General features: G+C 37.4%; 1 protein-coding gene across 1 annotated transcript; it reads left to right on the plus strand.

Annotated features, from left to right (window-relative positions):
* Positions 1 to 1379: 1379 nt before the first annotated feature.
* Positions 1380 to 13611, plus strand: LOC110442955 (cation-dependent mannose-6-phosphate receptor-like). Its single transcript, XM_021486849.1, has 6 exons — positions 1380 to 1605; positions 4294 to 4490; positions 9273 to 9385; positions 11589 to 11731; positions 12041 to 12167; positions 12946 to 13611. The coding sequence occupies exons 1-6, from the start codon at positions 1457 to 1459 to the stop codon at positions 13063 to 13065; spliced, it is 849 nt and encodes a 282-aa protein (XP_021342524.1). The 5' UTR covers positions 1380 to 1456; the 3' UTR covers positions 13066 to 13611.
* Positions 13612 to 14048: the final 437 nt, after the last annotated feature.

Here is a 14048-nt window from a genome sequence, read left to right on the forward strand (position 1 = left end):
GATACACCAAACGTATTGGACTTAGTCTTGTCCAATGAGGAAGGGAACATGATACACCAAACGTATTGGACTTAGTCCTGTCCAATCAGAAAGGGCACAGGACACACCAGGCGTATCGGACTTAGTTCTGTCCAATAAGGAAGGGCACAGGATAAACCAAACGTATTGGATTTAGTCCTGTCCAATCAGAAAGGGCACAGGACACTCCAAGCGTATCGGACCTAGTCCTGTCCAATGAGGAATGGCACAGGATACACCACACGTATTGGACTTAGTCTTGTCCAATGAGGAAAGGCACAGGATACACCAAACGTATTGGACTTAGTTCTGTCCAATGAGGAAGGGCACAGGATACACCAAACGTATTGGACTTAGTCCTGCGCTCTATTACATATGTACGAGAAATGAAACTATAAATAGTGCACGAGAGAACTATTGTCTCATTCAAATGCGACGCTTTAAACCCCCGGAAAAGCTTAAAACGTCGAAATCCCCGGCCCAGGCCCAGATCATATTCACCTGCGTGTATTTAAAGAAATAAACAGGATCAGTACCTGATGACTGGAGACAAGCCCTAACACTACTGTGTTTTCTTAACACGTATTTGCTGTAAGTATTAGAAACAACATAGCGAGAAATAGTTATAAGTCACATATAGTGCAAAAGAACTATTGGAAATTCTTGACGATGAAAAATGTGTTGATGTGCTTTATTGCGATTTTATGCATCGCAGACTCGTCCATAAAATGAGTATGTATGGAAGGAAATACGAAAGTCAATATTAGGCTTGTATACCATCATGTGAAGCAGTCATTGTGTTACACTTATGAGTCGCAAACATATAGAAATAATTATTTGATGTCATAATTCTTTTCCAGTCTCCCAAAAGTAGCTTTCAACCTTTATTCTCTTATTATTTAGTTTTCTGTGACATTTTTCATGTGAAAATTCTGTCAGTCTAATGGACTGCTATTCATGGTTTCTGTAAATATTTCTCATTAACAAATACATTTGAAAAGCAAAAATATGTGAAATTCTTTTATTTTTCATTACAGGCCCAGCAACTTTTTTAAAAAAAACCCACTTTTTTAGCACAATAGAAAGATCCATAAGCATGCATAACATTAATTAACAGATGAGAGTTTATTTTTAAGACATTTTAAGCTATCAGATAATTTCTTTAAATAAATGTGATCTTAAACCATTTTGAAGGTCACGAATTGAGAATGCGGTGTGAAATGCCAACAGTTGCGCGATACGGGTTACAATCGTTGTTTTATTCCGGTACTAGAATAAGATGGTGTGAATTTGCCTATACACATTCTCATGAACAGCCAATCACAGAGATCGTTACAAGCAAAATCCACTTCCTTTGCGACGCGTCATATCACATGCTCCTTGGACCAGAGCATCCTGCAATATTTTGACATTTTGGGTTTAAGACCTGGTGAAAGATATGGGCATTTACGTTTTTCATAACATTCTCCTTCTGGGGATAACATTGCTCTCTGTTATACACAAAGCAACAGCAGGATGCACGTTTCCACAGCATACCGCAGAAAATGAGAAAATCGAGGCCCTCATCCAACCCTTGCTGGGAAATCGGTAACAATTTGTTTCCTTGTATGACCAGTCTATCGTACACAAAGCGTTGTTGTCATCGTGTACGTTTATACACGTAGTCGGTAATAGTTACAATGCTCCACACCATCTTATCTTACTTGATAATGTGTTCCAAATAAAATTATCATTTACTAAAAACAAAAGTTATGATTATTGTACATAATCTCCTTATCTTTCTGAACGAGACTGAACTGCGTTTAGAGCATTTTATATATATGTAACTATTTAAGCAGAACATTTCTAGGAGATTTTTCAGACTGTTTATTTGAAGTAGATGTTGTGACGTCATAAACAATGACGTCACATAATAGTTCGCTAGAAGAGATGAAAGTACTTAAGGTGGCTCCACACATCGTCATCAGCGTCCATTTTCGTGACGTACTTCCGGAAAAAGTACAGCTCGGACTCGATTATCTTGATCGAAATGTGCATGTACACCATGTCGTCATTTCCGTATTGCGTATCGGCCATTCAATATCGTAGTGCAAAACCCCTGGGCCGTTTTCGTTTAAACGGTCAAACCGATCGGCCCACTGTTGTTCGTTTATTAAATAAGGTCGGACCTAGTAATCTGATGCTGCTTTCAGGCGAGCCTTGAAAAAGCCTTGCAAGGCCTGCATACACATTTGCAGGTCCGCCAGGATTTATACCCGAAATTGTTACTTTTAGAAACGGTCAAACCGGTTGCTCCGCATAAACGAACAGGCCCCTGGTAAACAATAGTACATGTGCGTGCCGATGATATGTCAACACCCGATATCGAGATTTAACTTTTAGAAACGGTCAAACCGGTTGCTCCCCATAAACGAACAGGCCCCTGGTAAACAATAGTATGTCAACACCCGATATCGAGCTTTAACCGGGAAATGTATAATCACACGTATTTCAGGAATAAAGCTTTCTAATTCATGGACATAAACAGACTCACGGGAAGACAGTGACATGAGACCAAACGACCTCAAGAAGGTCATATAGGAAACGCATGGAATGCGGACGTACCGACATCATATGTGCATATCACGTGCTTACACGAGTTCATAAGCTCGAGGTCGTTACGATTTTCGCTGTTGAGGGAGTTTCGCTCTGTCGAATTGTGTTTACAAATTTAGTCTACTTACTCTGTGAAAATAATGTTTTGTAAAATATCAAGATACCTATGAAATGCATGTGTGAGTGCACGTGAGAACGGCATACCATGCGTTAGCCTCTGGTCACATATGTACCTGACATGTAAATATACCGTGAGTTAGCGAACTGTGGAATGAGTGTACATGACTGAGGGTAATTTGGTTCCATTAAAGAACAATAAATTGATAATTTTGATATCATATTTTTAATTTATTTCCATCATTTTTGTTATATGTAAACAGAGACAACTGTCATTGTGTAAATGTCACCCCTCTGCAAAAAGTTCCGATTTTTTTCAAGGAAGATAACTCTCACCCGGATCGAAGTGATTGTAAAATGTAAAATAAATTAATTATAAAGCCATTGTTTATATTTTGTTCAATTTCCCATTCTATATGTATAGATCTTTGTGTCCTGTTTACTTTTAGCTTGTAGATAATCACTTGTATCCGTACAAATTCAATAAAAACACTTTGTGTAACATGTGTTACATATTTTGCGATAAATAAAATATTTGTAGGGTTAATTAGAAATGCTTCTTTTCATTTTATTATTGTTGTTATTGTTCCGAACAATGCCACACACAAAAAAAAACGGAAAATATTAAAATTGATGAAAATTCAATTTTTTGGTATTTTTTCCAAAAAAGTCCCCAAACTATCGGAATGTTTAGATTTTCATAAAATCTACATAGTTGCATAACCATTATATGAAAGTTTCAACGAATTTTGCTTGTTAATTGCGAAAGTGTGGAGCCACCTGGTAGCCCGAGGCTCCTCTGGCCCTGACACAAGACTTAGACATTTTGACAGATAGATGTCTGTTGTGGACCAACGCTAACTGCGATAGCGTAATTCTGGACGACGGACGTCAGGGCCAGAGGAAACTTAGTTTTCAATGTTGGGTGCCGAGATCTTTCTTGGATTTCTTGTTATTAGCATTCTTCTGGATACCTTACATACCTTACCCTTTCCATAGCAACTTCTTTATTCAACAAGACAAAGCCAAACAATATGTTTATAGAGGAAATGAATGCAATTTCTAGAGCAGTAAATGGGCAAACTTTTAAATTCTTTTACACAGCTAGAATATTGATTGTTAGGGAAGTGATGTATACATAAAACTGCTGTTGCTTATTTTAAAAGTTAAATCATCGTATATCACACTTGCCAAGCTTTTGAAATTTCCACAAACAGATTCTGCATGCTCAAAGTTAAAAACTAATAAAATGTGTGTGTATATACACCCTAAAGACAAAATAACCCTTTAAAATAACACATTTTGAGTATTTCTTTCTGATGAAATTAATAGATCTTGGAATATAAGAATAATTCAGCAATTTCACTGTCACAGATGGCAAAATATTAAATTTCAGTGTAAAAAAATGGGAGTCTCCCTCCGTAATAGGGCTGGTATGGTATATGAGTCATTTGAAGGAAAATCATGAAATAAATACATGTTCACCAAATAATATTATAGACAATAGTTAAATCATCCATGATCTGATCGTACATTTCTGCACCTCATTTTTGTTCTTTACAGATACAAAGCAGAGGATGTTGATAATAAATATTTATACAAGATTGGGATTTGTGCCGATGCGGTAGATAAAACCGAAGTTCCAGGTGCATCGAACGAACATGTAGGAGTGTATCAGTTTAAGCTTAAAGATGGAGCTCCAATATATGAGGGAGCCATTAGTGTTGGCAAGTACAACAATGCCACAATAACTAGAGGAAGTAAGTATTATTGGTTCATGTTCAGCAGCTTTATGATAGCCCCTCAAAACTGTTTCATGAAATAAAGGTCAATAGTTTGTTCAATGTTCCACTTGAGATACACATAGTAACATGTTTTTTTACTATTCTGAAGTGAAATAATTATCTCTAGTAGAGTTGGTAGGAAATAGCTAGTATTTTATCCAGGAGAAACAAAATTATGTCTGTCCATGTCATGAAAAGCAATAATTGTTCAAATAATATCCAAGGTCATATGTCACAAATATGTTAAACAATCTCCCAACTGTTTCTTCTTAAGAACCACAAGACCTGGAGTATGAATATTTGCCTGTAGCTTGCAGAGGTGAAAAACTATCCCAATAATTATAAATTGCTTGATATTTAAGGCTACGAGGGGCAGATAGTTTGAAACCTGAATGTAACAGCTTCATTTAGGTTACCACGTACAATGCCTAGAGTAACATTTGGCATCGTTAAATGTGCAAATTTAAGTCTGTTCAAATAAATGATAAAATCTTAAAAAAACACGATAGTTCCTTAATTAGCATTTCAGCATTATCTAGTAAAATGTTTCATGCAGGGTCAGGGCTGGACAGAAAGGGTAGCCCAGTAGTCTGAGATAAGTGTTATCTCCATCTGGACTAGTATTTCGAAAAAACTGCCTGCCGGATTAGCTAGTCAAAATTTGATATTGCTTATCTTGTTGATTAATATTTTGTATTAAATAATGTATTAAGTTGGATTTTGTTCATGGACTACTACTTTCCCATTTGACTAGTGGTATTGAAAATTGATTTCTAGCCCAGATCATGGCCTGTTGTTGAAGGAAATCAACAATAAAAGTGATTTGATTCAAAACATGTTGGCGAGCTGTAACAAAGTGTTATCAGTGCTTGGTTCAATATGTCACCCTGGTCATATACTAGCCACTCCCTACTTGGCCAAGGGGAATTATTTTATAGGGGCAAAATACTAGTAAACTGTAACTTTGGAGCCCACGTAGGGACCCAGGGGTAATATTGACAGATAGACTCCACAATACTTTCACAAGAATTGCTATGACCCCTGGAAAACTTGGAACAACTTCTTTCGTGGAGGGGGAGCGCGTCACCCTGGTGAAATCCTCGCCGATTCCTACTGACTTGGCTAGGGAAAAACCCCTTCTCTTTAGCTCAGATCGGTTGGAGGGGGAGGTCGTCACCCTGGTGAAATCCTCACCGATTCCTACTGACTTGGTGTAAAAACCCTTCTCTTTATCTCAGATCGGTTGGAGGGGGAGTGCATCACCCAGGTGAAATCCACGACGATTCCTACTGACTTGGCTAGGGAAAAAAATCTTCCCTTTAGCTCAGATCGGTTGAACGTAAAACTAGTAAGGCATGGATCTTGGGTTTTGACTCCCAGAGAAGGCATTGGAAAGATAATAACCACTATTGCATATATATTTCAATACATAATTGTAAAATAAAACCATGACATACAGGTCCCTTGCACAAATTGTACCAGAATATTTTGGTTACCTATCAATATATATATCTAAAAATGACAATCATTTTTTTTTTAAAGAAAAACCAGATAAAAGTGTATATAATCAGTAAAACAAAAACATGTTTAAGTTTCGGCTCAAGGATTCCCCATATCACTGCCATTTACTGTGATTATGAGTTTGAAAATCGCTTAAATAGGTAATTTCTGAAAAGAAACCAAATGCAATACCTTGTGCAACATTTTTGAATACGATAAAGATGAAAAAGATAAAATCAAAAACAATGTTCTGGGAGTAACACTTCAAGGAATCAAGACCAAGATTCAAACTTTGGACCTGCTGACACAATACAGTTGCCCTAACCAACTGAGCTACTTGAACAGCAAGATACAAGAAATTTTATTTATAGTCGTATATATGAAACAGAAACATTAGCTCTGAAGAGCTATTATTACAACAAAACATAAGAAAAATTACCACAGCAAGGTAATTTAATATATATGAAAACTACAATAGCTCAGTATGAGAGAAATATAAATTTAAAGTACATATAAGAGCAAGCGCAAATCTGATGCAAATCTGTTGAGTAGCTAAAAGCAGATGGCTGTATATATATATATGTATGTTATTTTATAGCAAAGTGTAAAAATTGACCGAATTAGCACTAATAATACAATAAAATACATACAGAATGTATGGAGCATGATAAAGGAACAGCAAACTTCACCAGTCCATTACCATTACAGTAAAAAACAGACGGGTCACACTAGACTGATTGTGTTGTATGGATATATACAGGCCATTTGTTATGAGCGAATATTGGTCAATTCCCCTCTCCAATTTTGTCATTATTTTCCTCTATTTCAGTTAGAAATTCCCCCACCTGGAACTAAATACTACCACATGAATATCTGTCTTTGTTCCATTTTGTTTTTATTTTCTATCAGTTCGATGACCGAGTGGTTTATTGTCACTGACAATATTTTACGACACTTTTAATGGCTGGCCCTTTATACAGTATACAGTATCATAATGTCACTCAAACGCTTTGTTCTAATGCATATCCAGATTGAGTCAAATGGTCTATAATGAACAGCGAGAAACAATAATTAAAGTTGTTGACATCCACGCCCCCCTCCCATACTCTCCCTCTGGCTCCGGCCTGCAGCCCTGGCTGGACAGATCATAAGACTACAGCGCATATTTTCCCCTCTTTAAAAAAATATACAAAGTTTCTATTACTCCATTAATACCTGGAAATCTGCTAGCCATGTTAGACTGTTTATGCTGCACTTATTCTGCTGGTCATGTTAGACTGTTTATGCTGCACTTATTCTGCTAGCCATGTTAGACTGTTTATGCTGCACTTAGTCTGCTGGTCATGTTAGACCGTTTATGCTGCACTTAGTCTGCTGGTCATGTTGGACTGTTTATGCTGCACTTAGTCTGCTGGTCATGTTCGACTATTTATGCTGCACTTAGTCTGCTGGTCATGTTCGACTATTTATGCTGCACTTAGTCTGCTGGTCATGTTGGACTGTTTATGCTGCACTTAGTCTGCTGGTCATATTAGACTGTTTATGCTGCACTTAGTCTGCTGGGCATGTTAAACTATTTATGCTGCACTTAGTCTGCTGGTCATGTTGGACTGTTTATGCTGCACTTAGTCTGCTGGTCATGTTCGACTATTTATGCTGCACTTAGTCTGCTGGTCATGTTAAACTATTTATGCTGCACTTAGTCTGCTGGTCATGTTAGACCGTTTATGCTGCACTTAGTCTGCTGGTCATGTTCGACTATTTATGCTGCACTTAGTCTGCTGGTCATGTTATACTGTTTATGCTGCACTTATTCTGCTGATCATGTTAGACTATTTATGCTGCACTTAGTCTGCTGGTCATGTTAAACTATTTATGCTGCACTTAGTCTGCTGGTCATGTTAGCCTGTTTATGCTGCACTTAGTCTGCTGGTCATGTTATACTGTTTATGCTGCACTTATTCTGCTGATCATGTTAGACTATTTATGCTGCACTTAGTCTGCTGGTCATGTTCGACTATTTATGCTGCACTTAGTCTGCTGGTCATGTTAAACTATTTATGCTGCACTTAGTCTGCTGGTCATGTTGGACTGTTTATGCTGCACTTAGTCTGCTGGTCATGTTCGACTATTTATGCTGCACTTAGTCTGCTGGTCATGTTAGCCTGTTTATGCTGCACTTAGTCTGCTGGTCATATTAGACTGTTTATGCTGCACTTAGTCTGCTGGGCATGTTAAACTATTTATGCTGCACTTAGTCTGCTGGTCATGTTCGACTATTTATGCTGCACTTAGTCTGCTGGTCATGTTAGACTATTTATGCTGAACTAAGTCTGCTGGTCATGTTATACTGTTTATGCTGCACTTAGGCTGCTGGTCATGTTAGACTATTTATGCTGCACTAAGTCTGCTGGTGATGTTATACTGTTTATGCTGCACTTAGTCTGCGGGTCATGTTAGACTGTTTATGCTGCACTTAGTATGCTGGTCATGTTAGACTGTTTATGCTGCACTTTTTCTGCTAGCCATGTTAGACTGTTTATGCTGCCCTTATTCTGCTGGTCATGTTAGACTGTTTATGCTGCCCTTAGTCTGCTGGTCATGTTATACTGTTTATTCTGCACTTAGTCTGCTGGTCATGTTAGACTGATTATGCTGCACTTAGTCTGCTGGTCATGTTACACTGTTTATGCTGCACTTAATCTGCTGGTCATGTTAGACTATTTATGCTGCACTTCGTCTGCTGGTCATGTTAGACTATTTATGCTGCACTTCGTCTGCTGGTCATGTTAGACTGTTTATGCTGCACTTAGTCTGCTGGTCATGTTAGACTAATTTGATTAGAAATGTTAGCATATATATAGATTAGACTTACATTAATTATGTATTGGATAAACACAGTTTTGTGTACCCCACAGACAAGTTATTTTACATGACATAATTCTCAGTTTCTGGTCACAGATATCTATAATGAACTAATAAACACACAAACCTTGGTTTGAGGCCCTGACCAGTGTTTCGTTCGTACAATACTACACAGTATGTAGACTAGAAGTAGTATTCACACGATACATTGCCAAATGAAAATGGTCAAAGTAATCCAAAGTAGGGTAAAATACCATTATAATGTGTTCCTTATGAAAGTGAAAATAATGATGAGGCTGATAGGACAGGGTTTCTTAATTTCATTTTGTTTTTCTCGTATTTCTAATGGCTCAAATCATCCAACTTCATTTTATTTCATTTTCCTATTTTCAGCTGGCTGGATTCTTCTTGAGTACAGAGATGGAAAAGAGTACCACACTCACTGTTCCAAGGAGAAACGTCAGGCTAGAATCATGATAATTTGTGATGAATCTACCAGTCTTGGGGTAGGTATATATGGTATGGAATACAACAAAATCACTGTGTAATAATAATCCTCTTTTCGATTCACCAAGTAAACTTGTTACAGTTGTGGGATCGCACAACGTTACACGATGTGTGGTGTGCGCACGATGTGTGAACGGTGTGTGCACGATGGGCGAACGATAAAAAGATGGACGATCATTGCTTGCACACATCTGTGCGCACGATGGACGGACGTTGTGCAATAACAATCGTGGTTGGTGTCTATACATCTTATATTTTTAAATTGTGTTTATAAACAAACTTAATTGACACATGTAAAAGTACAACTCAATCCTGTATACAGGTAAACATAACCACTTTGTACATGTACCTGGACCGTAATTTTCTCCCCGCCTGGGGCACTTATGTAACTCATCGGGTAAGGCTGCAGGTGTGAAAATCCAGGTGAAGGGGAGCTATAGGTAAACGAATGCAAATAACAAATACTATTCATTACGGTCAAACGGTATCGCATATCAGCTCTGTGTGTCAGGCACTGGTCAGGTAAAACTCCGGACAATCATCAAATTGTTATTCACCTGTTCTGTTACCTTGGAGCCAAACCCGTTCTTGACAGCCTAACGGTCGCTGTAATACTGTGTAACACGCATTGTGAAATTGTATAATCTTGATTATTGTGATGAGAAATTACAGATATATACACAGTGTACATTATCGCATACAAGCCTTCCGTATTTTTGTCATTCCGTAATTTTGATCTACAAATGATACCAAATCGCACAGTTGTGCGAAGAGAAGCGCACAACGGGGCGAACAATTGTTAAATCGCACAGTTGTGCGCACCATGTGCGGATGATGTATGCACGGTGTGCGCACACTATTTTTGGTGCGTTGTGCAGTCCCACAACTGTTCTTAGTAAAAAAATCTCTCTATACTTCCAATGTAAAGGTCAAACCTCTGCTCAGAAAGGGTCAAATGTAAAGGTCACACCATTGCTGAGAATAGGTCAAATGTAAAGGTCACACCACTACTGAGAATAGGTCAAATGTAAAGGTCACACCATTGCTGAGAATAGGTCAAATGTAAATGTCACACCACTACTGAGAATAGGTCAAATGTAAAGGTCAAACTACTACTTAGAATAGGTCAAATGTAAATATCACACCACTACTGAGAATAGGTCAAATGTAAAGGTCAAACCACTACTTAGAAAAGGTTAAAATATAAAAGTCACACCACTGATGAGAATAGTCTGTCTGTGATGTTGTCCAGAGCATAACTCCCACATCGTTTCACCATCGTTTCACATGGAATAATCTGAACTTGGTATGCTGGTACATCTTGGGAAAGCAGACTGTCATGTAAAAAAGTGCTCATGTTGACCAACATTTCACCTTTTGACCTTAATTAAAAGTGCAAAATATGTGAGATACCACTTTTCTCTTTCCCTGGACAGGTGTATCTGCACTTTTACCGGTGTGAGATTTCCTTGTCTCACCCTAGGGTTGAGACGGGGGGATTCCCCTATTCATAACAATGGTATGATGTCATTTCAACAATACAATGACGTCACGTCAACAATCCATCAACGTCACATCAACCCTGAAATAAGCCTGTAACGTTGTCATTACATACCCTCTGGGAAAGACTCTTAAGTTGCCAAATACTCGGCAAAGCCTCGTGTTTTGCAACATAAGATTCTTCCCCCTCGGGTTGAGATCCCCCTATCTCACCACCAAGGGGGTGATAGATTCTATTAGTCCATAGCATCTCTTTCATTATTTCACCTATGATCATCAAAGTTGGTACACTGGTACGTCTTGGGTAGCAGAATGTCACTTCAAAGAACCAGGTAAGGTATAGTGACAGGTTTTTACCTTTCATCTTTTGTACTTAAAATAAGGTCAAAGGTCAAAATGTAGGTCAAAGTGCCCTTCTCTCAATCTGACACACAGTTTTCCCCAAGATCCCAAGACATACCATCATACTAAGTTTATGATCCCAGGTAAAACAATCAGGAAGATATCCTACACCTCACACTGGTTATCATCATAACTTCCTGCATGTCTATACAATGAGTCCATACTTTATAAGTGGTGGATAATTGGTAATGAGTTGAAATGTCGTTTTTTGCACAGGAATATCATGTTTTATAAACATTACTTGTAGTTGTTTCATTCTTAACTACATGTAAAAAAACAACACTTTTTTTGAAATTTCAGTCTGAAACCATCAATGTCTTTGAAGAATACACCAATAAGACAGATGGATGTTATTACTTATTTGAAATGGCTTCCAGTGCAGTTTGCCCTCCAAAGCCTGTGGTGACGTTTGGACTAAGCTTAGGATCTGTAATAGTGATTGTGTAAGTATATTATCAGAGCACAATGGAGATTTAGATAGGTACTGAGGTCAAGGACCGCCCACTCATCCACACCCATTTGGAAATAAGACTTCATATGCTCGTCAAAATGTTTGAAGGGATATATTGTTGTATTGGAAGTTTCATTTATTCGTCAATCTGTCTTTTCATTGACACTTTTGGTTTTGCAAGATAATTTGTTTAAATGAAGTTCCCTTTTTATGAAACTTGGTAAGCATCTGTAAAAATCTACCAAGACGGAGCCTAAGTTGGAAGTTGAGCAAAACGTAATGCCTTCTTTGTCTGTTTTAGGTTTGTGTGTGTGGTTTTCCTTTACCTCGTCCTGGGTATAGCCTACCATAGATTCATGTTAGGAGCCAAGGGCATGGAGCAGATTCCAAACTACAGCTTCTGGCAGGACTTTGGTAATCTCCAGTCTGTAAGTACCTCCACTAGACCTGTGTGTCAAGCTCTAGAATTGTCCTAAAAATGTTAGGGATATAAAGGACTTGGGGCATTATGGGGCATTTTTTGCCTCATAAAAGTAAAAAGTTCAACTTGAATTTATTAACCAATTTCTGTTATAAAAATCTTTCTTTCTTTCTTTGATTTGTTCCAATGCGTATATACATTGATGCCCAACCATAGCAACAAAATTGCATTGCTATACAGAAGTAGCTAAAATATGGTGTTTTAGCATGCAGAAATGAGAGCCTGTGCATGTGACAAACAAAATTGTTTTTCAACAAATGAACACTGGTTTGACAATGTCTATGCATGCCAAATATTTATTTGCTTGGTGCATGCAGAGGCTTTTAAAAATTGAAGAGTGTTTAATTTCCTTCAAAATTGTCAATTTTCAACCAAACAGTGCACAACAGATGATATTCACAATTTTTATTATGAAAAACGGTTTGTCTCTTATTGTGATGCCATATTTGATAATCTCCTAAACAAGTTGTCAAATGAATTTGAAATTCCATATTTGCGTACTTCATTATTCCAGATTACGCATATAACGACTATTTCTAAATCCCCAATGAGCCTGGAAAGGACCCTCAATGCCCTAGTCCTTAGCCTTCATCTTACATTTCTAGTTTTAAGGAGTTGTGAGGTTATAAGATCGGTTCTGACTTACAGTTCTAGTTATAACGAGTTATAAGATCGGTTCTGACTTACAGTTCTTGTTATGACTAGTTTTATTTTAATTTTTTCAGGATGGGTGTAACTTGGTGTGTCGGACCGGAGGGTCAGTCAACAAACATACATTTAAAGGTCTCGGAGATGACCAGTTACAGGAAGAGGAAGACCGAGATGACCACTTACTGCCCATGTAGACTGACCATTCCGACATAATACTCATTTATCAAAGCAAGTCATGACACTCACATAGCCAGACTACTTCTACAGAGTAACCATTTTGATGATGTGAGATGTTTTCGTGAAGTGTTGACCAAAGTTTACTGGATGAATCAACTGGGACATACATTTCAGGATCAGATATGTCATTGTTCATGGATTCATGGAGGAAGGTTTTACCTTCACAGCGAGTCTATAGTGAGGATACTAAAAACAGTAACTTCAACCACAGTAAAAAAAACACTATTCCTGAGATCTGAGATCTATTCCAATATCATGTAATGTTGATAACTGATCATGTACGGTATACAATCTTAGTGCAATTACCACATATGTGGTTACAGATTTTTACATGGTATTTAAACACTTCAATTTCATTCAATTTTCGAATAATGTTGAAAGTGTGTTATTATCCTCAGGTTAAGATGTTAAAAACAAGACATATTAGCCAAAAAAAAGAAATTCTATATTATATAGCAAATTTGAAAAAAGAAATTGCGAATTTCATTACAGAACAAAAAAGGACAAAATGCCCCACAAATTTGAAGATATTTTCAATATACAAACACTGAATTAAAACAAAAAAATATTTGTTGGCAACTTAATAACCCTTTCAACACTGTAGACCATAATGGACTTGTCCAGATCAATACATGGTAAAGTTGATCAAAGTTACATAGGGGTGGAAGGGTACAGGTTAACGAGAGGATTAAATATAAAAAGCTTAATGTACTCGATGTAATAAAACATTAACTCTGTGTGGTACTTTGGTAAAATGACCAAGGTGACGGTTACGGGGAGTTGTCAAAATTTCAATAGTTTCTGTAGTGCTGGAAAATAGTTAAATTCTCCTTAGAACAAAATCTATCAATGTTTTTGCATACTCAACGTTGAGTTAGTAAAAAAAGATTATGGTCTTCCATTTTAGAAGACAGTTGAAAATTTGAACGTTTTTGCAGTG

The sequence above is a fragment of the Mizuhopecten yessoensis genome, unplaced genomic scaffold (genome assembly GCF_002113885.1).
Source record: "Mizuhopecten yessoensis strain PY_sf001 unplaced genomic scaffold, ASM211388v2 scaffold716313, whole genome shotgun sequence".
In the NCBI taxonomy this organism is placed as follows: Eukaryota; Metazoa; Mollusca; class Bivalvia; order Pectinida; family Pectinidae; genus Mizuhopecten; species Mizuhopecten yessoensis.

Excerpts from the sequence above, each read along its gene's own strand:
- LOC110442955 (XM_021486849.1), top strand. The coding sequence starts at position 1,457 with ATGGGCATTTACGTTTTTCATAACATTCTCCTTCTGGGGATAACATTG. Across the intron at positions 4,491-9,272 it reads TGCCACAATAACTAGAGGAA|CTGGCTGGATTCTTCTTGAG; the intron begins GTAAGTATTATT and ends TCCTATTTTCAG. Across the intron at positions 9,386-11,588 it reads ATGAATCTACCAGTCTTGGG|TCTGAAACCATCAATGTCTT; the intron begins GTAGGTATATAT and ends TTGAAATTTCAG.